Source organism: Macrotis lagotis, chromosome 7 (genome assembly GCF_037893015.1).
Source record: "Macrotis lagotis isolate mMagLag1 chromosome 7, bilby.v1.9.chrom.fasta, whole genome shotgun sequence".
NCBI lineage: Eukaryota > Metazoa > Chordata > Mammalia > Peramelemorphia > Peramelidae > Macrotis > Macrotis lagotis.
The window spans coordinates 10232940-10257123 of record NC_133664.1 but is presented as its reverse complement, the minus strand read 5'-3'; the positions used below and the strand labels follow the sequence as shown (position 1 = coordinate 10257123).

The 24184-nt window shown below is 38.3% G+C and overlaps 1 protein-coding gene across 6 annotated transcripts in view; it reads right to left on the bottom strand.

Moving 5' to 3' along the window:
• The window catches only part of HDAC9 (histone deacetylase 9), a 947449-nt gene that overhangs the window by 56227 nt on the left and 867038 nt on the right, over positions 1–24184 (bottom strand). For all 6 annotated transcript variants that reach the window (XM_074195439.1, XM_074195435.1, XM_074195433.1 and 3 more), the window contains one exon: positions 3312–3445. In XM_074195439.1, coding sequence (XP_074051540.1) covers positions 3312–3445 — 134 coding nt within the window. The remainder of the gene's footprint in view (positions 1–3311; positions 3446–24184) is intronic.

The following is a 24184-nucleotide window of genomic DNA, read 5'->3' as shown; positions in this document are numbered from 1 at the left end:
TCCCTAAGGGAAGGAGTAGTCATTGTCTTCTGGGAACAAGCTAATGTAAAATGAGTTTGAAAACTGATTCCAAAGATAGTTACATATATAGGTATACACACATATATGTGCATGTGTAGACATTTGTTGCTGTTGTTCAATCATTTAAGTTGTCTGAAATTCTTTGCAAGCCCATTTGGGGTTGTCTTGGCAAAGGTATTAAGTAGTTTGACATTTCTTTCTTCAGTTCTTTTTGTGGATGAGTAGACTGAGATAATAAATATAATAAATAATACTAATGTCAGAGATAATAAATGTCAGAGATTGGATTCGAACACATTTCTTCCTGACTCTGGGCTTGGCAGGCAATCTACTGTACCACCTAGCTACCCACATTCATATACCGTTCCAAGTAAAAGATCAAGTGGTCCAAAATAGTTTCATGTGAAATTTTTTTTTGTTATTCTCAGCTGATTACTGAATCCCAATTTTCAGGCCCACCTGGACATAGTAGGAAGAGTAGAATTCTCTGTCCTCTAAGGAAAAATAAATATGTCAAGAGATAGAAGAAACACGGATTTCTTAGCCAACTTGGATTAATTAATAAAAAGAGAATGTCATGACTCGATGGTCGGTCTGATGAAGCCTATAGACTCCATCTCAGATCAAAGTTTTAAGATAATTGAAAATTATTTTGAACCACTATGCTGAAAGGTGCTTTGGAAATTCAACCCTCTATTCAGTAGACAGACCACACAAAGTAGAGCCTCCATTCCCACTGGCTCCAAAGCCCAACTTGGAAGGGCATGGTTGGACCCAATGAGCACAAAAGATAGAATGTCCTCTGAATGAGCACACGCTGAGCCAATGAAAGCCATAATTTCCTACCACAGAGTTGGAGAAGCTGTTGGCTTTTGCAGCCGGTTCAAGTTTCTCCTGAGTAGGTCAATCATCCAGAGAACCAGAATCCCCAACATTCTGGGATTGTCTGCACATCTGGCATATGTCCTTACAATGCAAATATCAAAATTAGTCTCATTTCTCTGTCATGATTCAATATTTGAAACTGAGAGCCCAATTTAAGAATTAGGGGAATTTTCACACCACAAGCAGACAAAGAGGGAAGCCACTACAAAGCTACAGGATGTGTTTTTCAGTTAGCAGATTTTTAAACTTTCAAATAACCTCTACATGTATTGCAACATGTTTTACTAATATATTTTAATTATATAATTTATATAAAACAGGGACAGCATAGAATAAGGTAAAAAGAACCATTGATTCTAAGGGCAGAGAATCTGGATTCAAATCCCAGTTCTGCCACTTGCCAATCATTGAACCTTTCCAGGAAAATAAAAACTTTCCTCAACAGTAAAATGAAGGGGTTAGGCCACATTGTTTATGGGGTCCCTTTTAACCATAGATCTATGAATAGATGCCAAATTTCAATCCCTCTAATCAGGGATTAAACTTTTGTGTGTGGTGCTCTCACAAACCCCTTTGGTCAAAAGATGGTTTCTATGGATTCCATCTCAGAACAAGTATTTCAGAAAATTGAGGAAAATGCTAAATTTCATTTAGAGATCAGTGAAAGTAAAGTTTCTCATGACCCCCCACTATAAATTTACAAATCTTTTGATATCTATTGGTGGATACCAAGTTAAAAACTCCTAGTCTCAGTGTTTCATTCTGCATCTCTATAATGTTCATAGGTGTGCTTAGACCTATGTGTCACTATGTTTGGATTCATTTGCCAAACTCACATTACATTAGCATGTTCCCAGAAGACAATGACTACTTCTTCCCTTGGGGATCTATTGGTAACCCCAGGGGGTTGGGTTTTTGATGCTGTTTTTCCTGAGTGTTTATTTGTTGTGTTCCACAATATGTAAAACATTTCATATGATATATTCAAATGATAATATGACATATTAAATATATAGTTTACCTTGTTTGGACATGGTTGTTTATATGCTGACTCCCCCTTTACACTGAACTGTTTGAGAGCAGGGACAGGCTTTTCTTTCTTTCTTCAAATGCCCAATGCTTATCACAGTGATTTGCCCATAGCAGGTATTTAATAAAGCTTGCTGATTTTATTTGATATATAGATGAAGGCAAGTCATGGAACATGCTTCTTAACAGAGAGATATATGACCAGAAAAGGAGATGGAATGGCACCCTAGCAAAGGCAAGGGATAATTGATAGACAGCCCAAATACTTCAGTGGTATCCACAAAAATGACAAAAGACCTAAAGAAAGTATCAGCAAGTACATTGCATGGACCCTCTGTGGAAAAGCCTTCCTTCCTTCCTTCCTCCCTTCCTTCCTTCTTTCCTTCCATTCAACATGTATGAAACATATATCATGTACCCAGGACCATGCTAAGGGTTTAGGATACAATGAAAAAAGACATAAGGGCCCTTCTCAGTCTTTCTACCTGAATGGAAACTGTTCTTTCCAAGTGTATTAATTATCTCCGAATGGTTTCATCAAATGGCTTTTACTTAGTTGTCATTGATTGATCTTTTTATGCTAAATTTTCCCTATTGTCCAACTCCTCCCAAATAATCTTTCCTCTTTGGGTTTTTACAACTCCGCCCTCTGTCCTCCTATCCTTCCTCTTCCTCCTATCTGGCTAAAAACTTCTTTCATTTGCTATATCTTCACCCCCATCTATTCCTGTATTTTTCACTGTCCTAGGATCTCTTTTCTTTCTTTTCCTCTTTTTTTTCTCATTTGGTGCTTCATCAACTCCCATGACTTCCATTATTATCTATCTGCAGGGAATTTCCCAGACCTTTTCACTCAACTTTAATCTTCCTCTTAGGCTACCCACCCCTATGAAAATCTTAGGTTTGGACAAAAGATCAAAACAAGTGATTCTACCTTTTAAAGATGTCTGATATGAACCAAGAGCCAAAGCAGCTGGAAATAGTAAGAACTCTGATTTCTGATCAAGGTTCTAACTGAATCTACTATATATACCTAGATAAAACTGCCTTCTTTCTGAGGATACTGTAGACATACCTTCTATGCTATCTCAATAACTGGTTGGAAAAGATCTCTATGTGGATTCTTTAAGTGGATTAGCTTCCTGTGGTATGAAGGAATTTAAAATTTTAGGTTATACAAACTGAGCTAAGATTGATTTACTTGCTATCTCCCACCGATCTATTGTGCTTGCATTGACCAATCAAAGTTATCACTTTCTCCTAGAGAAAAATGCACTATTGTGAAGAGGAGTCCATTCCCTTTGCAAACTTTGTTCATTCTTCACCACTCCCTCCTCCAGCCCCTCTGCTCCCGAGACCCTTAATTATTGTTTTACCTCATTTTCTAGTAGGGCATTCACACAGGCTTCTGATGCATCACAGATGGCAGTGAGATCATGTCCTCCCTCCAGAGCCATCACCACATGTCCATCAGCCACCTGCATCAGTTGCCTTGTCAAATTACCGAAACCTATCAAGAACAAATACAATATTTGAAAATATGAAATCAAAAGAAATCAAATGTCCATCAAAATCAAGAATTTCCCATTCCATGGAAAGATTAGGTTCAGAGTCTTAGTGTGTAAATAGTCCAACCCTCTTATTTGTATATGATCACATCATGAAGGATGATGCTACTTAGGCAAGGTCACACAGTTTGTAAGTAGAAGGCCTGAGATTTTAATCAAGGGCCTCTGACTTCCAAATCCAGGAATACTCTTACTGCACAAAACAATTCATGATTCCACTTCTATGAAGAGTTTTCTTCCCTGAGCAGATCATAACTCCCTCACACTCATCTGTGAACAGAACAAGTCCGCTATTTGATGGTAAATGGTCTCCTTCTGGGTATCTATTCCAGCACCTATCACTGGCTCTGATAAAATCTGATGCCTGATAAATGTGACTGATTGGGTGATTGAGTGATTGTATATGGTCTTACCATGTGCTGTGGCCACCAAAACCTTATTATTTCCTTATTAGAAAGGATAATTCACTCTAAACCTAGCTTGACTGGTCATCAAATGAGGATGGAGTCTATATAAACTCAAAAGATCTGGGTTCAAATTCTGACTATGTTACTTACTTGGGAAAACCACCACCCACCCTGGAAATGAATTTCCTGACCTGATGAACTGACTGCTCACTAAGGATCCTTCAATGTACAAGTCAAGGATTTTCTCACCATCTGTTACTAGATCCATATTTGGAGGATTTCCAGTTGAGTGAGCCTGTTTCATCTTTGTACTCTATGAATATCAGCTTCAGACTCCTCCCCTCCATGAATGTGTTTCCTTTATTTCCATACTGCACCAAAAGAAACGCGGCTTAGGTAGAATAAGAAAACAGACTTTAATGATTCTGTAAGTGGCACAGAATATTAGAAAGTCATAAGACACAGCCTATGATACTGGAAAGAGATCAATGAAGACCTTCTATATTTAGAGTTCTTCCCATTGCTATAAGAATTATCACTTTGGAAAAGCTAATGATGCTAACTTGTCAATAGATATTGATAGATGTTCACTCGTCCTCAATATTGTTGTAGTACACGAGATGGCGGCTTTGGAGAAACTCCCTCAGGGAAGCTACAAGAACTCCAAGAGGAGAGGTCAGAAATCTGGCTTTGGGAATTGAACACGTTAGTCTAAACTCTGAGGTTGAAACAGTGACCCTCAGAGTATGTGCTATGGTGAAAATATGATAATAAAGGAGGTCTGAATACATTGCTCTCCGATACCACAACCACTGCCTGCCCCTCTCTTGTCACAGTCACAGTTACAGTCCCTTTCTGAAAGTCTTTAAGAAAAAGTTGGATGAATAATACTGGAAATAGTGAAGAAGAGATTATGTGTTTTGAGATGAAAGTGGCTTCTCTGGTATGTCCTGTGCCTGAAATGTATGATTCCTTGCTAATCTTAAGCATTTAATACTTGAAGGAATTTTACAATTTATCTAACTTTGGATGAAGATACTGAGGCAGAGGGAAGGGACTTGCTTACACATTTGGTGAGTAGCAGGAAAAGAACTAAGTCTAATAAGTCAACACAGATTCCTAAATCTTGAATTTGGCCAGGTTTTTGAAGGCATTTTTTTTCTGTGACTTAAGCCAGCTAGGGTTTTACTGACATATTTAAGGGAGAAATATTAATACATCAGACCATTCCTTGTGCTGAAACTTCCTACCAATTGAGGTTTTGATCAACTAAAGTCACTGCTAAGAGGTTCAAATTACATATGGGCTGAATAACAAAGAAAATCCCCAATCTCTGATTTAAATTCACCCTTTCCCCTTGAAATGAAAAAAAAAACACAAATCTATAAAAGACTAAATTTAGATGGGATAATAAAAAATTGGAGGCCAGAATGGAATGAAGATCACCTTTGATCTTCAGCCAATTTCCACTTTCTTGTACCTACAGGGCTTATTTCCATCCACATGTTACACATGTGATTTCAGAATAAGTGAGTGAGGCAGCAGGATGTTGAGCTCTGCCCTGTACAAAATGTCCCAGTACAAAGAGATACCACATCCTCTCTGGAGCCCCAGGATGCTCTGCTGCCCACACTTACCTTAGGAGTCCAGGCACAGGTTTAGGTACCCTTCCTCTTTCTCACAGACTACAAGTCTAATTCATGACCATTACTGAAATTATCAAAAGGGGTTTTGCAAGATCAAGTTGGCCAAGCTCAACAACATACCAATTGGTTGGAATAGCTTGCTTTGTTTCATTGTTTGCTCATGGTTGAATATCACCAAGAATTCCTCAAAATATTCTTAGACTTTTGATTCTACTCCCCTTCCCCCAAAGAAAAAAAATTCAGTTAAATCCAGAAATCATTTATTAAACATCAGTTACTTGACAACACTCCCTGGTCCAAATGGGTTCCCATTCTCTAAGGCAACAACTCTAAGGGTCTACAAGCAAAGATAAAGGGTATACAGAGACTTCAAGAGGGAAAAGTATGAACAGCTGGAGGGACAAGAAAAGATCTCATGTAGTAGGTGGCCCCTGGACTTGTAAGGGAGGTGACATCTCACCTGAGAGATGGTGGTGAGGAGGGAAAGCAGGTGAAGCATGAGGTGGCCGCCTGTCGCAGGGCCTAAATGAGGGGGCAACAGCACTGTGCCAAAAGGGAGGAAGTCATTATGAAAGAGTTACCAAGCCACACACTAATGGCATCCTGGGGAAGGGAATGGATGGCAGTGAGGAAGAGTGAGAGTGGATTCTCTTCCCACTTTCGCAGCTCCACATGGAGGAAGCTCCTGGAGGGCAGAGAATATCTTCTGTCTCTTATAAAAAATAAATGATTGATTAATTGGTTGGCTGGAGTAAGAAGTGCATTTCATTCAAAGATCTCAAGTCATTTGAGTTCAAGCATATATAAATAAGTTAACACACACATATTCTATGTATTATACAGACTATACATGTCTATGCACATATATGATCTATGCAAATGGTTTTCCTGGCACTCCTGGTTTATTCCTTTGACTCCTCTGAGCCAGGGTAGTGGGATAATCTAAACCACTCAAAGGAAGTTATTGTTAAATTATCTAATGAAGAAGGAGAAAGAGGGGCCAGAGACCCAGAGAAAACTCACTCTAACAGGGCCACAGCAGTGTCTGGGGAGGGTGGGGGGAGCCAACTCTCTAGGCTCTCTTAGACCTAGCAGACATGCATGTGGGGACCGGAGCCTCACCAATCAAACTGCTTTTCACTAACTCACAGGAATGTTGTATATTGGGAATCAATAGGAGAGCTAGTCACTGGAGAGACCGCTATGTAATGGAGAGCAATTTGAAATAAGGCCAGAAAAGTAAGTTGGAGCTATATTATGGAAAGTGCTAATGGTTAGACTGAAGTGTCTGAATTTTATCCATGAGGTAATAAGGGACCCTTAAAGATTTTCAAGTGGATTTGGGCCTGGGAGACATAGTGAGAGAACTAAAAGTTGAAATGCTCTTCTGAAAAGCAAATGAAATCCAAATATTATAAGACTTTGAATATTCTTAAGTTTTCAGGTAGACAGTGTTGGGGTAAGGCAGAGTTGGAGAATTTCAAGACTTCTCAGAATTCCTTTGGCAATCTAGTAAAGATACAGATTCCTTCTCAGAGTCATGTTTTCAAATGTATAAAGATAGAATGACTTATGTACCAGTTATGTGGAAATGAATTACCAGACCATTTTTTTTTTAAAAAAACCAAGTTCATGGACCCCAGGTTAAGGAGCCCTGGATAGGATAATCTATGAGTCCCTTCCATTTCTCACCCAATGATTCAAACAGCTAATCACTCAGGGATTTATAAAACCACTACCACTTCCCAAGCAATGTACTATATGGTTACAGAGAGACATCCCTCAGGTGGTGATTCCACTACAACTCCATGACGTTATTTGTAAAACACCATTACAAATTGTTCATGCCTGCTTACATTTCTAACATCATCTAAGAGGCATCCCTATAATATTATTGCTACTGGTTGACCAGGAGAGAGTCATTCTGTGTCCTATAGAGTTGAGTTTATCCAGAAGATTGCCACACTGGGATGGAGTCATTACTTAGGGGCAGGGGTCTCACTGAAAAGTAATATATGATGCCTAGGCTGGGCAGGTGGGGTCTGGAAGGAAAGTGAGAGCCCCCTATGCTCACTGAGACAGATGCCACCAAGATTTATAGCAGATCCTGGGATCTTTCTGACTTTGCCATGAACTTATCTTTCTTTGGGAAGACTTCTTAGAGTGTAGAATTATTAGAATGGAAAGAAAGAGATTCTAGGATTTCAAGGTTATTCACAGGGGTTCCCTCTCATGACAAAAACATAAATATAAGAAGGAAGACCCTACTATAAGGAGCACAGGTATAATGCAAAGGTCAAAGGATTTGGAATAAGAAGACATTGGTTCATGTCCTAACTTAATGCTGTCTTTGAGTAAGCCAGTTTCCTTTTTGGGTCTCACTTTTGACATCGGTAAAATCAGTGGAATGACCTGGATGATTTCTTTTTTTTTTTTTAGGTTTTTGCAAGGCAAATGAGGTTAAGTGGTTTGCCCAAGGACACACATCCAGGTAATTGTTAAGGGTCTGAGACGGTATTTGAACCCAGGTACTCCTGACTCCAGGGCCAGTGCTTTATCCACTGTGCCACCTTGCCACCCCTTGACCTGGACGATTTCTAAAGTCCCTCCTAGTTCTATGGTTATGAACCTAGAAGCAGATCTTAACTGCTAATTCATCCTGAAAAAATGCACATTTTCAATCTTAGTTCCTCACCTGGCACCTCACCTGACACTATGTAAAAAAGCTGGGATTTCATTGGTTTCAAACCTGCTTCCATTAGAATCTAAGATCCCTACACATCCATAACTTATAGATGTAAGAGAGACCCTACAGGTCTGGTCATTCATCACAAAACTAGTGAGGACAGGGCTGGCAGCTGAGCCCAGGTCCAGAATTTATCCATGACTCACCACTACAGAGCTCTAAGGAGTAATTTTTAAACCTGGGTCAAGGAGTGCTTGGCAGACAGACCAGAGGCAGCTACAAGTGCACAGAGCTCTGGTCGGGGAGTTAGGAAGATCCAAGTTCAAATTTGTCCTCAGATCCTTGCTAGCTGCTTGACCCTGAGCAAGTCACTTTGTTGCCTCAGTCTCCTCAACACAAAAGGGGGATAACAATGGCACCTACCTACCAGGGAGATTATGAAGATCAAATCAAATAATATTTGGTGACATGCAGTAGGTACGTATTCCCTTCCTTTTGTATGAATATTGCTGGATAGGAAAATAAAGTTTAACAATTTCCCATTTTAGCTCCTTTTTCTTGCCAGCTATAGCTGTTTCTGTGATTCTGAAGAACAGTGAGGATTGAGGACCCTCTCAACTTCAGCACCCTGGGGCAAGGTCCCATTTGTTTGGCCTCTAGTTATAAATTTGCCATATGGTTGTCCAATACCCTAAAATGAATAGAAGCAATTCTGGTCTTGACTTTTCTGTAAAAATTGCTCAACTAAGCAATCAATTGAATTTTGGACTCTTTTCACTGGGAAAGATTTTGCTGGGCTCAGTAAAATGAGAAGTGTGTCAACATCTTTGGTGGTGTCAGAACATGATCAAGAGCAAGCTTTAAATAGAACTTTGCAGTAAGGACATTCAGGGTTTAACCAAAGGAAATATATTTAATAGCCCAGTCAATGACCACAAGAAAGTTCACCAAACAAAGTGACACTTTCCCAAAGGTTCTCTATCAGAATATTTAATAACCATTTATAATTTATTCCTTGGTGTTAGGAACTTGTAAGGGAGGAGCAAGGAGAGGATCCCATCACTCTATTTCTCTGGAGTCTGTGAAAATAATTATTTATGATCCGTCTTGACCCTGAAGAAGAAATATGATGATGCATCATCTTTCCTTCTTTTCAGTGAACAAAGTATGGTCCACTGCATTGACTGTCAGACTTGAATGACATAATGACCAGTTTTGCTGTGGTTTTTCTCTTTTATAAATTGTTATAAGGGATAAGTTCCTGGAGTGGGAAGAAAGATAAATTTACTGAAAATGAGTATGTGAAACAGACAGCAAAATAAATGATTAAAAATAAAGTGTAACATTTAATTCCCATCTAATAAAAAGTTTATAAAACAGATTATTATTTCACAGGTACAACATTTCACCATCAATCTTTTGAATTTAATAATATGTGTTCAATGCTGGGAAAACGAAGCTGAAAAATAATATTGTTCCTATACTCAAGGAGCCTACCATCCATTAGGGGAAGAGCCATGGTAAATACAAAGACACATATGACATAAGGTAGACTATGACGGGAACAAAGAAAAGATCTAAACAAAATATCATAGGGCAATTTGGGGGAGGAGAAGCTTCTCTCAACTGGGGATATGTGGAAAATTAAAGACTTCTTGGAGGAGGTGAGCTTGAGTGGAGTTGTAAGAGAAGAAGCTTGTTTCAGTCATCAGAGCATGGGAGAAGATCTCTATCCATCTCCAGAGGCATTTTACTGTCAAGTGAGATTAGAGAGCTACTTATGGTCTTGTCTTATCTGGCAAGAACAAGCTAATAGGAATTGGTCAAATATGACTGAAACCAGATTGGGAAGACCTTGATTGTTAGATTGAGATCTGTATATTTTACACTAGGAAGAGTCCTTAATTTGGAGACAGAAGAATGTGAATTCTGGGACTGCTTGTGTGACCTTGGGCAAGCCATTTTAGATCTTTGATTCTGTTTCCTCATCTGTAAAAGGAGAGGGTTGAATAAGCTGATCACTGATGTCCTGTCAATCTCAAAATCTATGATCTTATCATCTCATTGACAAATAGATGCTAAACTATGGGCCATAGAAAAAAGGAAGTTGGAAATTGAGAAGGGAAATTTTGCAAAGGATTCAAGAATCCCCTATGTAAATTCATGAATTTAGAGGGGGGTAAAAAATCCCAGAACCTTCTACTCATTTTCCACCTGAAGAAGCTTATGTATGCAAGCATTTTTATGTTTTGGAAGTTTGCAAGTATTGTGACTAATAACATAAATTCTTTTAAAAGTCTTAGTGAATTCACTGAAATTTAATGTTATCAAAGATTTCTTAATCAACAGGTTAAAAAAAGTCAGGGGGTGGAGCCAAGATGGTGGAGTAAAGGCAGGAGCTCACCCAAGCTCCCCACCCCAAACCACTTCAAATATCTTTAAATAATGAGTCTAATCAAATTCTAGAGTGGCAGAACCCACAAACAGATTGAGTGAAACAATGTACCAGCCCAAGACAATAGGGAAGATCTATGGGAAGGGTCTGTTATACCAGGTTTAGAAAGGACCCATGGTGTAGCTTGGGCCAGCAGAATGAACCAGCCCCAGACCTCTCAGTCCAGGCATTGCCAAGGACAGCTTGAAAGGTTAGAGGGAAAACTCTGCTTCCCCAGGATAAAGGGGAGCCCAGCACAGCAGCAGACCCAACTCCTACTAATCAGGAGCAGCTTCTTCTGGAGTGTTCAACCCATAGATGGTGAAGGGGGTTAGGGGCCATTGCAGAGATCTCTTTACTCTCCATGAGGAAAGGCTCTATTGCTTTATCCATACTTAAACCTAAATTGCATACTGGGGACTCAGTCTCAGGAAAAGAAGTAGAAAGACAATAAAGCTTACTGCCTTAGCAAACCAAGGACTCTCCTCACAGTTCCAAGGCAGAAAAGAGTGTTTGAGGTTACCCACAAATCAGAACATAGGCCAGGAGAGTAGTCACAGTCTCTTATAAGACATTGGAAGAGCTGAAAACTTGCAGGTCCTTGGAAATGTCTCTGAAAACAACCGCAAATATCATCAGAAGATTAGGACAGTGTATCCTCCACCCCAGGAGCAGAGCCCCCACTTTTTTAAAAAAGTTAGAAATCAAGTTATAGACTGGGGAAATGAGTAAACGACAGAAGAAAAAAGATCCTACTATAGACAATACTTTGGTCACAAGGGGGATCAAAATACACACTTAGAAGATAACAAAGTCAAAGCTTCTGCATCTGAAGCCTACAAAAATATGAATTGGTCTCAGGTCATAGAAGAGGTCAAAAATTAGAAAATCAAGTAAGGGAGTTAGAAGAAAAAAAACCGGGAAGAGAAATGAGAGTTTTGCAGGAAACTCATGAAAACCAAGTCAGTATGGTGAAGGAGAAAAAAAAAACTCTAAATAAAATAACCAACTGAATTTTTTTGTAAAGCAATTGGGGTTAAGTGACTTGCCCAAGGCCATACAGCTAGGTAATTATTAAGTGTCTAAGGCTTCATTTGAACTCAGGCACTCCTAACTCCAGGGCTGGTGCTCTATCCACTGTGCCACCTAGCTGCCCCCCAATTGAGTTTTTAATAACCAATCTAGGTCAAATGGGGAAAAATGTGATCCAAAAGACCCATGAAGAGAAGAATGCCTTAAAAAGTAGAATTGGCTAAAAAGAAAAGGATATGTAAAAGCTTTCTTAAGAAAGTTATTCCTAAAAATACAGAATGGAGCTAAGGGAAGTTTATGATTTTTGTGAGAAATTAAGAACAATAAAACAAAACCAAAAGAATAAAAAACTAGAAGAAAGTGTGAAATATACCTTTGGAAAAACAACTGACTGGGAAAAAGAGATCTAGGAGAGATAATTAAAAAATTATTGGACCACCTGAAAGCCATGCCCCCCCCCTCCAAAAATAAAGTTTAGAGGTAATTTTACAAGAAATTATTAAGAAAACTGCCTGATATTCTAAACAGAGGGTAAAATTGAAAGATTTCATTGATAATCTCCTGGAAGAGATTCTAATACAAAAACTGTCAGGAATAGTATATCAAAATTTCATAACTCTCAAGTCAAGGAGAAAATATTGCAAACAGTCAGAAAGAAACAGTTCAAATATTGTGGAACCACAACTAGGATAACACAAGATTTAGCAGCTTTTACATTAAGGGATTATAAGGCTTGGAATATGATACTAGAAGGCAAAAAAGCTTGGATTACAACCAAGAATTAGCTACCTAGCAAAACTGAACATACTCTTTCAGAGGAAAACATGAATATTCAATGAAATATAAGATTTTAAAATTTTCCTGATGAAATGACAGAACTGAACAGAAAATTTGATCTTCAAATACAAGACTCAAGTAAAGCATACAAATGGTAAATGGGAAAAGCAAATCATGAGGAATTTAATTATGTGGAACTGCTTATGTTCTTACATGGGAAGATTATACTAATAACTAGTAGGAAATTTCTCATTTATTAGTACAGATAAAAGGAGCAAAAAATAGATAAGGCACAGGTGGGATTTGAATTTGAAGGTATAATATATTAAAAATGTGGAGTTAATGGGTGAAGAGGAATGTTCTGGGAGAAAGGGAAAGGAAAGATAGAATGGAATAAGTTATTTCACATAAAAGATAAGAAAAAGCTTTTTCAGTGGAGTGGAAGAGGGGGAAGGTGAGAAGGATTGAATGAGGTTTATTCACATCAGAATTGGCTCAGAGAGCCAATTCACAATCAAGTGGGTATTGAAATCTATCTTATCCTAGAGGAAATTCGGAGAGAAAAGGAATGATGTGGGGGTGGGATAAAAGGGAGGGCAGTTTGTGGGAGGGGATAATTAGATGCAAAACTTTTTTTGAGGGCCAGCTAGGTGGCACAGAGGATAGAGCACCAGCCCCGGAGTCAGGAGGACCTGAATTCAAATTCGGCCTCAGATACTTAAAAATTACCTAGCTCTGTGACCTTGGGCAAGTCTCCTAACCTCATTGCCTTAAATAAATAAAATTTTTAAAAAAACTTTTTTTGAGGAGGGCCAGAGAGAAAGGAGAGAATAGAATAAATGGGGTAGGGGATTAGGTTAGAGGGAAATACATTTAGCAATAATAACTATAGAAACAATTTTCCCTGATAAAGACTTCAGTTCTCAAACATAGAGAACTGAATCAAATTTATAAAATATAAGTCATTCTCCAATTTATAATGATGAAGAGATATGAACAGTTTTCAGATTTAATTAATGCAATCAATTTAAAACATTTTGTAAAATGTCCTAACTCACTATTAGTAAAAGAAATGCAGATTGGAACAATTCTGATGTATAACCTTGGATTGACTTGGCTAATAGGACAGAAGGAGACAATGACATGTTAGAAGAAGGTATGAAAATTGAGATATTGATGCACTGTGGAAGAAGTTGTGAAATGATATGTAGAGCAATTAGGAACTATCCCCAAAGGTCTCTAAAACCATCCCTACCCTTTGACCTTGTAATACCCCTGCTAGGACTATATTCCAGAAGAAATGAAATATGAGAAACAAAGAACCCAAATGTACAGGAATATTTATAGTAGTTCTTTTATGATGGTGAAGAGTTGGAGATTGAGGGGAATGTCCAGAAGTTGAGGAATGATTGCACAAATTGTGGTATGTAATTGAGATGACATACTGTTTTGTTAAGGGAAATGATGAACAGGATGCTCTCAGTAAAAACTTACACTAGGGCTGGCTAGGTGGCACAGTGGATAGAGCGCCAGCCCTGGAGTCAGGAGTACCTGAGTTCAAATCCAGCCTCAGACACTAAATAATTACCTAGCTGTGAGGCCTTGGGCAAGCCGCTTAACCCTATTGCCTTGCAAAAACTTTAAAAAAACTTACATTATCAGATGAAATGGAAAATATATTGTAAGCAAAGTAACAGCAATATTGCAGGATGACCAGCTATAAATGATCTACTTTTTCTCAGCAATGAGTGACCCAAGAGAACTCTGAGGACTCATGGTAAAAAATTTCCATCTATTCCAAAGACAGAGCTGAAGATATTTGAATACAAATTGAAGCATGCTTTTTTCACTTTATTTTTCCTAAGGTTTCTCTTTTTTTGGGAGGGGGGAGATTTATGTTTACTTTTACAACGTGACTATTTTAGTAATATTTTTCATGGCTACATAATTTTAACCTATATCAAGTAAGTTGCTTCTCAATGAGGAAGAGTAGGGTGAGAGAAAGGGAGAGAATTGGGAACTCAAGATTTTGGAAGTGAATGTTAAAACTTGTTTTTTCATGTAATGGGGTTGGGGGGAGATAAAATAAAATACAATAAAAGTCAGTGAGGTGTTACATTGGATATAGCAGTAGCCCTGGGGACAGAAAGACCTGTGTTTAAATCCTGTCTCAGAAACTTGAGCCTTACTAGCTGTGTAACCTTTGGTAAGTCACTTAACCTTTATTGCCTCACATCCAGGGCCATCTCTAGTCATCCTGATTCATCTTTGTTCACTGGACCCACATGATTCTAGAGGAGAAATTGAGGTTGGTGACTTAATACAGCATCCCTTTCTTTCAAATACAATTCACTAGCTTGTCATGGCATCACCTCCCTAATGTCATGGTCTTCTTTAAGAAGAAAGAATAAGCAGCAGCAGCAGCAGCATCAATCAACACATAATAGTATAACTATAATCATTGTCTTTTTTATGTTGAAACCTCAAACTCTAACAGTTCCAGAATCCTTGCTATTCCCAATAGGAAGTCTCAGAAGGTTTTCGAGGAGGTGAGTAACATGGTCAGATCCATTATTAGGAAGATGCCCCTCTAAAATTTTCTTTTCTCCAGGCTATCCATGATTAGTGACTTCAACTGATCTTTACATGCCATGAATTCAAGGTCCTTCATCATCCTAGATGCCCTCCTCTGGAAACTCTCCAGTTGATAAATGTCCTGAAAAATTAGTAATGACCAGAACTGAACACAAAACACCAAATGAGGTTGAACATGGGTTCATCACTTCCCTTTTCCTAGAAGTCATATCTCTCACAGAGCAGCCAAAGATTGATTGAGTTTCATCGGTTGCCACACCACCCTATTGACTCATATTGCACTCGTGAGTCCCCTATACAAATAAAAATGCACAAATGTATGTATATATATTCATAACTCTCCCTTCCATCATATTTGAGGAATTTTCACTCCTACCCAAATGCAAGACTTAACATTTACTTTGAGTAGATTTGGATTCAGTCCAATGCTCTAGCCACTCAAGATGATTTTAGATCCTTACTCTGTTATCTATTCAGTTAGTTCTCTTTCCCAGTCTTGATTTATTTACTAATTTGAAGAACATGCCATCTCTGTCTTTATTTGTTATTGATAAGCTTGGAAAGATCAAGTAAGGTCATTGGGTGCCCTTCTTGATATGCTTAGACTGAACCATTCACACTTCCTTTTTGAAGCTTCTCCTTTTAACCAGAAGGAAAGACTATATTTTGGGGGGTATAATAGCAGAAGATATGATCATATCCCTTCTTATAAATAGTTCCATTGATTAAACGGCATTCATATTCTAGGTTGGACAGCGCCAAGCATTTTGGTGGTAAGAATCCTCCTTTTCACAGATAGTTTCAATTACTAAGGAGGCAGGACCCATAGCTCTTGCAGAAGCAAGTGAAACAAAAAGTCTCCCTGGAAAATGGTTGTGGGGAGTAGGTAGGAAACGAGGCTCCTTCTAGGTGTTGATTTGGCCCTCAAATATCTCACATCATTTTAGGCAAACAACTTGTATTTGAAGAAATATTCTTTTTTGCCCAAGGTGTCCCAATTCCTCCCACAAGAGGCTTCTGTTTTATACTCACTTGGGTTGAGCTCAGTTCTGGGAGAACCTGACTCCAAAGAAGGGTGGGAAATCAGAGTTTTGAACTCTCTTTGCTTTATTTTGTCCTCAATTTTTATAGGAAAATCTCAACAGAGCTCAGTTTTGATTAATGTCTAGAAAGAGCAATATAGACCTTTAAAAATAGTACTCATAAAAGAATGGGGAAAAAAGGAAATATCATGTTGGTTTCTATCCTTAATTCTAAAAGAGAACCAAAACAACATCACTATTTTATAGTGTTGCAGTGTGTCCATCTGTGTATGGAAGAGTAATCTTCACCCCTTCCCAAATTAAAAAAAATCATAAATCCCTTATAGCAAAGAATAAAAATAAAAGGTGAATTTTTGAAAATGTACCAAAATTAGTCAACACATCAATCAATTTCAATAATTATTGCATTGTTCCACATTTGTAGTCCTCCCACCCCAGCAAATAAGAAAGGAAAGTACATCCTCATTTCTCTTTCAAATTCTCATTTAGTTATTATAATAACAGATAAATCAATATTGATTTTTTTCTCATTCTTTCCATTCATACGACTTCAGTCTTTGTCTAGGTTGCTTTCTTTGTCCTGTTTATTTCATTCTGAATCATTTCATCCAAGTTTTCATGTATTTTAGGTACCAAATTAAATTAAAATGAAATTTTTATCATGAAATGACCACAAAAAAGAGATATATAAAACTGATGTAATGATGACCACTTGAGTGTTCACATTAGATTTTTCCCACTAAGTCTCCCTGCATTTCCTTGGTCCCAAGACATGTCTATGGAGTAGAGGTCAAATTAGATAATGTTTGGGGTCAACAGAGGAGCCTGTCTGACTGCTCAGTGTCCTACAGAGCAGTGCAGTATAACAGATCCTCAGATTTCTGTTTCAAAGTAAAATCTGACTGCTGCAGATGGCAGGGAAGTTTTCCCACAGAAATCACCTTTTAAGACTTGTAATGTGGGAATTCCTATAGTACACACTCACAATTTGTTTCCTGATGATGTGGGGATCGTTTGACTCATATAGTCTCCATTGTTACAATAGGGAAGCTTTCATCTGTGTCCAGGAAGAGTTTATTCTGCAGAGATGAAAGGTCTTTATAGATACCATGTTTAATAATGGCTTAAATGTTTGTGGAGTTCAATTGAATTGAATTAAAAGTACTTTGTGTGATTTTTAAATGTAAATGTATTTATATCTTTCTGAACATTACAGTAAGTTTGAGATCATCACGTATTTGTTGTCCTGAGAACCTTTCTAAATTCATTTTCAATGAAAGTAAAAATTATTTTGAAAAAAATCTGGGACCTGATTTTGAATTTCTTTGAGATACCTTAGTCCAGGGTGAAGGTAATGCTAAGGAGGTGAGTGTTTGGGGGTATCAATTGTATTACACCTTCAAAACTATTATTTAAGATAGTAAATTAAATGTCACAACCCCTTAGTGCTCCAGACAATTCTCTAAGATGATGAAATAGAGTGGAAAGAATATAGACTCTGGAGCCAGGGAACCTGGTTTCAAATTCTGTCTTTTAACATGAGCAAGTGACTTAACCTCCATTGGCCTCATTTTTCTCATCTGTAAAATGAGAATATTATGTCTCTAAGGTTCCGTATAATTTATTTTATATATTATTTATATTAATATATTATATATAAATATTATTTATATTATACATAATAAGCAAACATTTATTTAGAATTTTTATATGTATCATCTCATAATATTCTCCAAAGAACTCAGCGAGATACAAAGTACGACAAATGAAGAAATGGAAACACAAACAGGTTGGGCGATTTGCCTTGAGCTGCATAAAAGTAGGAATTTCCTTGAGGACTTCTCAAATCTAAGTCCAATACCAAATCAACTTTACTAAAGGAGTCTTCAAGTTGGAAAGCTTAAACTACTGTCTGTCTGTGGGTCACACTACTGACATTCAAGACAGAATAGGTAGGAGGTAGACAAATGTTTTGGCCATTATGGCTCACAAAGACTGTCTAATATAGTGCTGAAGAGCGAAGTTCTCTCTTACTGAAGGGGGGCCCTCATCAATCAGATTGTAAATCCCTGAGGTATTGTTTATTAATTAATAACACAATGATGAGAATTTCTCTTTTTTAGCTCAGACTCTGATTTTATTGTTGCGAGAAAACTCCCAGAGTGGCAGTTTCTTCTGTTGGTGCAGCTTATCTATAACTTTATATGACAATGTATTTAGTGCCAGAAGGAACCTTCATTTCACAGATAAGAAAAATGAGGCCAATAGAGGTAAAGTGACTTGTGCAAGATGCCTTTGAAACCAGGTTCCCTGGTTCCAGAGTCCATGCTCTTTCTTCTCTCCTTCATTATCTTGGAGAGTTGTCTAGTGCAACAAAGGATTCTGACATTTGGTATCTTAAAGCTAGTATTTCTACATCAAAGGTGAGATTGAACCCAGGTCTTTGAGGACTTCAACACTAATGCTCTCTTCCATATAGACTGCTATGTTCTCTATGAATTATATGATTGTATTAGTGATGAATTTATTACTATATCAATGATGATAAAGAGGCAGCTTGATAAAGCATGGTAGTAGAACATCTCCATTTAGACAACTTTGGTAGAACCCTTGTGGCTAAAGCTTGGAAAAATGTTTTTCTAATTTCTGATAACAAACAACTTAAGACTGATTCAAACAAACAAGCAAACCACCTTGGGGTGTGTCAGGATTCCCACCAGAAGCACTAGGAGGAGGGTTTAGAGAGAGAGAGAGAGAGAGAGAGGGAGAGAAACTCTCCATGGAAGCCATGTCAAGTGTCTTCCCTTTTCAAATGTTCTGAACAACTCTTTAAATTGGAAGGTTTCAGAAAAGAATATGACCTGCTTTGGTAGAAAGGGTTTTCTCATCTGGGTTTTCTTTACTCCAAGAAAACCACGGGTCCAATCTCTGTCCCTAATGATTGTCCTTTTCAGCGTGGACTTTTCTTCAAGTATTCCCATAAGGATGGCAGATGTATGGGATAAGGACTTTGGAGTTATAGAAATTTTAAAAGTCATTCTTGGGGACACTCCGTGTATTTTAAAATGAATGGTTCCTGGAACTCTCATAGGTGGTATCCTCTTTAGGCTGGAGGGAAAGTTTGACTTTCCCAAACCTAAATTAATCCTGAAACTTTGCCAGAAGGTCAGTGTGGTTCTATGGGCTCACCAGAAGTTTAGCTAGTCTTTCAAGGCTAAATCTGACATGTATGATAAATGCAAACATCCCAGGTCTATTTGGGACTTGGATTTCTCCTTTGTAAAGTAGGGTTGATGCTTATTCACCAAGGATGTAAATAGTAGATAGAGTATTATTTTTGCTAGATTTAGATTCAGAAAAATCTGAGTTTAGTAACTACCTCAGGTCCATAACAACTATGTTACTTAAGTGATAAGCCATATACTCTCTCCATTCCTCAACTTTTCCATCTTTGATATATGGGCACTGGATGCCTTATCCTCTCTTAGATTCCTTTCAACTCTAAATCTATGATGCCATGAACTTATCTCACAGAGCTTGGAGGAACATCTAATAGAAATGTACATCATGAGCCCTACAAAACCAAATCTGGAATTGATATATCACATGGAAAGCCATCATCATATTTGTTCAAATAATATTTCCATTTCTAAAGAAATGGCTCTAGGAGGGATTCTTGGACATCGAGTGACTCCACAAACAATGTTGTATTGAGTTAAATATAAAAATAAATAAATAAATCCAGAAACATATGAATTAAATTTTCTTTAAAATGAATAAATTTAAAAATTAGCACTTAAAATTCTTAGAAAACACTTTGGTGGCTGGGTGTACCACCTTCCCTTGCCCTCCTTTCTCCCTTTATTTTTCCCCCCTCCTCACTAAAATGTTTTTGAATCCTTTGCCAAGCTCCAGATGCAGCTGTGTTTGCCCATACCCAACTGGCCGCTGTTTTCAATAAAGCATCAAACACATGGGATTCATTCTCTCTCTCATCAATGCTCATGCATAATTGACTTAATAGAAGTGGGATTTGACTCAAAAGCAAGACAGACTCACACCAAAAAAAGAAAAATGCCCTTGCTCTGGTTTGTTTATAAACATATTTGGGTTGTATATTTGTAAGCAATTAATTAGATAGCTGGAAGTCACAAGAACTACAAACACTAACTGGCCATTGGATTATCCCAAAGCCCATCTTCTAGAAGAAGCCTTCCCTCCCTGCAAACTACTCCTGCCTTTCCTTTGAGATTTCCTCCCATCCAAGGTGGACACAACTAGGGCTCTGGTTCTTTGAAGGTATCTTCCATTAGAATAGAGGTTTCTTGAAGGCAAGACCTAATTTTGACCTTTATTTGTATCTCCACTGCTTAACACAGTATCTATCACATAATGATAATGATGATGTTTGTTCTTCATTCTCAAAAGAGACCATGACATCAGGGAGCTGAGGCCATGACAAGCACATGAATCAGATTTGACTGAGGGAGGCTGTGCTAAGTCACCAGCTTCACTTTCTCCTCCAGAGCCATCTGGGTCCAGGGGTCAGATATGGATCAGGACTACTGGAGAATAGTCAGTGCCTACTAAGTATTGATTAGATCTGGAAGAGAACTTAGGCATCATTAAATCCAAACCCTCATCTCACAGATGAGGAAGGTCAGAGCAAGGGAGACAAGTTGATGGGCTGAAGTGATCCTAAGAGGGAGAGCCAAGGTTTGTAACCAAATCCTCTGTTTCCAAATCTAGGGTTAATTTCTTTGCCTGGTGCTGCAAGGCCTTACAGACTCAGTCTGTCTGTCTGAGGTTTTCTGTCTCTCTCTCTTCTTTGTCTCTCTGTCTCTCTCTGTCTCAGATTCTTCACCGTAACATCCCATCAGGACCAGACAGAAATAGTGACAAAGATGACAAAGAAAAGCTGAGGAAGGTCTGATTTAGAGCCTGGTCTCTTCCCCAGGGCTGTCACGTCCTGCTGGGATCCCAAGAGATTAAGCAGAATTTCAACAATTCAACACTTCAAGCAGTTGAAGAGGCACCTGAAGCATCTCTTTCAGGCTGACAGACTGGGGTGAACAGTAACTTCAGACGTGGAAAGAGCCCAGCATGCATCTTACCTCAGACCCTTATTAGTTCTGACACCTCCACACTTAGACTCAGTTTCCTCATTTGTAAAAGATATCCTAATTTATGGGTCTTGTTGTTAGGGTCATATAGGAAGAAGCACATGGCAAACATCAAGGCATTCTAGTTCACTTAAAAGTCCTATTCTACAAGGTAGTGGTTCCCATTAGTTAGGGCATGGCCAACCCAACTCAGGCATTTTCATGTCATGGAACATTAATTCAGTAATAAGCAGTTCACAAGCACTTCACATCTCTCAGACATTGTGGCCAGCAGTGGGGATTCAAAGATAAAAGCTCAAAGATTCCCTGCCCTCCAGAAACTTACCTTGTCCTCATTTAATATGAAATGGTGAGTTGGAAAAATTCAAAGAAACTCTGGGAGCTTAGAATAGAACCAAGGAAGTAGAAGAGAAAGGCCAAGGAGACCTTAACTGCAGGAACCCAAAGAGAAGAGTCAAAAGACACATGAACTCAGATCAAAGGCCAACCCCAACTTTGTTCCCAGCACTCAGGTCCCCAGATACTTTCATAGCAAGTGATCAATTAACACACTTCCCTCCTCTCAGGAGAGAGTTTGGGGGGGTAGAGCTGGGAGGGGAGTATTAATAAATATGGAAGACTCTACCAGACCCAATATGGAGAATTGGCTGACCAAATTTTGCTCAATTGGTTTTCTTTGTTTCGGCAAAAGATAACATGGAGAGGCAGGCAGGAAGAAGGAGGAGGAAATATTTAGAAATAAGAAGATATAAAAACCTGAAGGAAGGCATTCATTTGGATGCTCTGGAGATTTGACAATTGGGACGAGAATAAACTGACCTCTGACCTCAGAAATCCTCCTCCCATCTAACTCCCAGACCTAAGTCACGCCAGTCATTCTAGTTCCCCCTTGGACTCACTTGGTCTCAATAACTCCAAAATTCTTCTCAGAAAATCTTCTTTCAATGTGCCACCAAATCTGGTCATTTCCACAAAGCTCTTCAAGTCCAATGCCTTCTCTCCTTTCTGCTATTCACTCCCTATGCTACCCTGGATATATCCCTTAACCACGATTTTCCTCAATGTCCTTATTTGTAAAATGGGATAACAACAACCACAATAAAAACATAATGTTAACAACAGCAATAATGATGATGATGATGATGATGATGATGACGACTCCTCATTATGACAACAACCTACAGGATTGAATGAGATAATATTTGTAACATGTTTAGCATAGTATTGGGTTCATAATAATAGATGCTTTCCCCTTCCCTTATGTCCCTGTAGGTCATTCCTGGGTCCTACATCATTTACAATTAGCTGTTTTACAACCTCTTGAAGCACCAGGCTATACATCCTAAGTCAGCTAAACGTGATCCCCTTGTGGACAGGGGCATATTTTTCTCCTTTCTCTGTATTCCCAAGCTTTATACTTAGCCTGGTACATAGTAGGCATTTTAAAATAATGCTTAACTGGCAATAGATGCTCACTCAAGAGGCATTTGCTGCTTCACTGTGGTCCATCTGGATGGCCTTTCCAAGGCTTGTCCCATAGGAGGAAACAGGTCATTTATTGCTAAGGAAAGTGGGCACGTCAGTACTGTTTGAAAGCCAAAAACTGACTCTGGGTAAGCATTTTCCCCCAAATAGCACAGGTTTTTAATTTCTATACCCCAAAATATGAATTATAAAGATAATCATCTGACCTTGGGGCACTAGTTGACAATGTCTGATTTTTCCCTGCCTAAAACAAGTTTCAGTAACACTTCAAATTATAGACTTCCAGTAAGCATTTAATTTAGATTAAATTGGACAGTAATTGTACGTTAAATAAATAGGCCTGGGCTCCAAACCTATTTGTTCAGAATGAACAATTATGTAATAGAGAGGCTGCTATTTCAATTTGTTATTCCTGGAGAGTTTTTTAATGAATTAATTGGCCTTTAATTGATATACATAAACAGCATTTACTACATGAAGTAGAGTCTTTGGCCTAAAATGCTTCTGGAGATTCCAGGATTCTTTACTCAAGTGGGGGAGGTGGGGAATGGGAGGGGTGGGAGGGAATTGTTAAACAAGAGTTCTTTTCTCCAGGATGGTGGCACATATGAAGGGGGCTGGCCCTGGCAAACAGTATGTCAGCAAATCAAGTTTTCTCCTCCTGGGACAAAGATAATCTTCAGAGAATCATTGAATTTGAAAATTTCAAGGGACATCAGTGCTCATCGAGAACAAACAAAAATGAAAAGACTCATTTAAAATGCATAAACAATAAGATCAATTTGGTATTTTTAATAATGATGATAGCAGTTTTAGAGTGTTTAAAGGATATGTTATCTCATTTAATCCTCACAATAAAATTATCATCATTTTAGATGAAGACACTGAGACTGAAGTTATTGGCTTACATAAGGGTTAACATTACTAAGTATTTGAGATGGCAATTAAATTCATCTCTGACTCAATTCCCTGCCCCACTTGCTGCCTCTAGACTATTTTCAAAAATGTTTAGTATTCAAAATTCAATAATTATTCAAGGCACCTATTATATGTGAAGTATTGTTGATTGGTATTAAGAGAATGAATGAATGAACATTTATTAGCTGACAATTTGCTAAACAATGGGAACAGAAATGAAGAAATCAGCTAGTCCCTACTCTCAAGAAACTTGTATTCTAATGAGAAAACAATGCATTATGGAAAGTTTCAATTGCAAATTAGATGAGCCGTCTCACTGGTCCTTGGCAAAGCAGATGGTTCAGTTTCTTTCTTTTTTTTTTTAAGGTTTTTTTTTTGCAAGGCAAATGGGGTTAAGTGGCTTGCCCAAGGCCACACAGCTAGGTCATTATTAAGTGTCTGAGGCTGGATTTGAACTCAGGCCCTCCTGACTCCAGGGCCAGTGCTCCATCCACTGCACCACCTAGCCACCCCTCAGTTTTTTCTTTAATGTCAT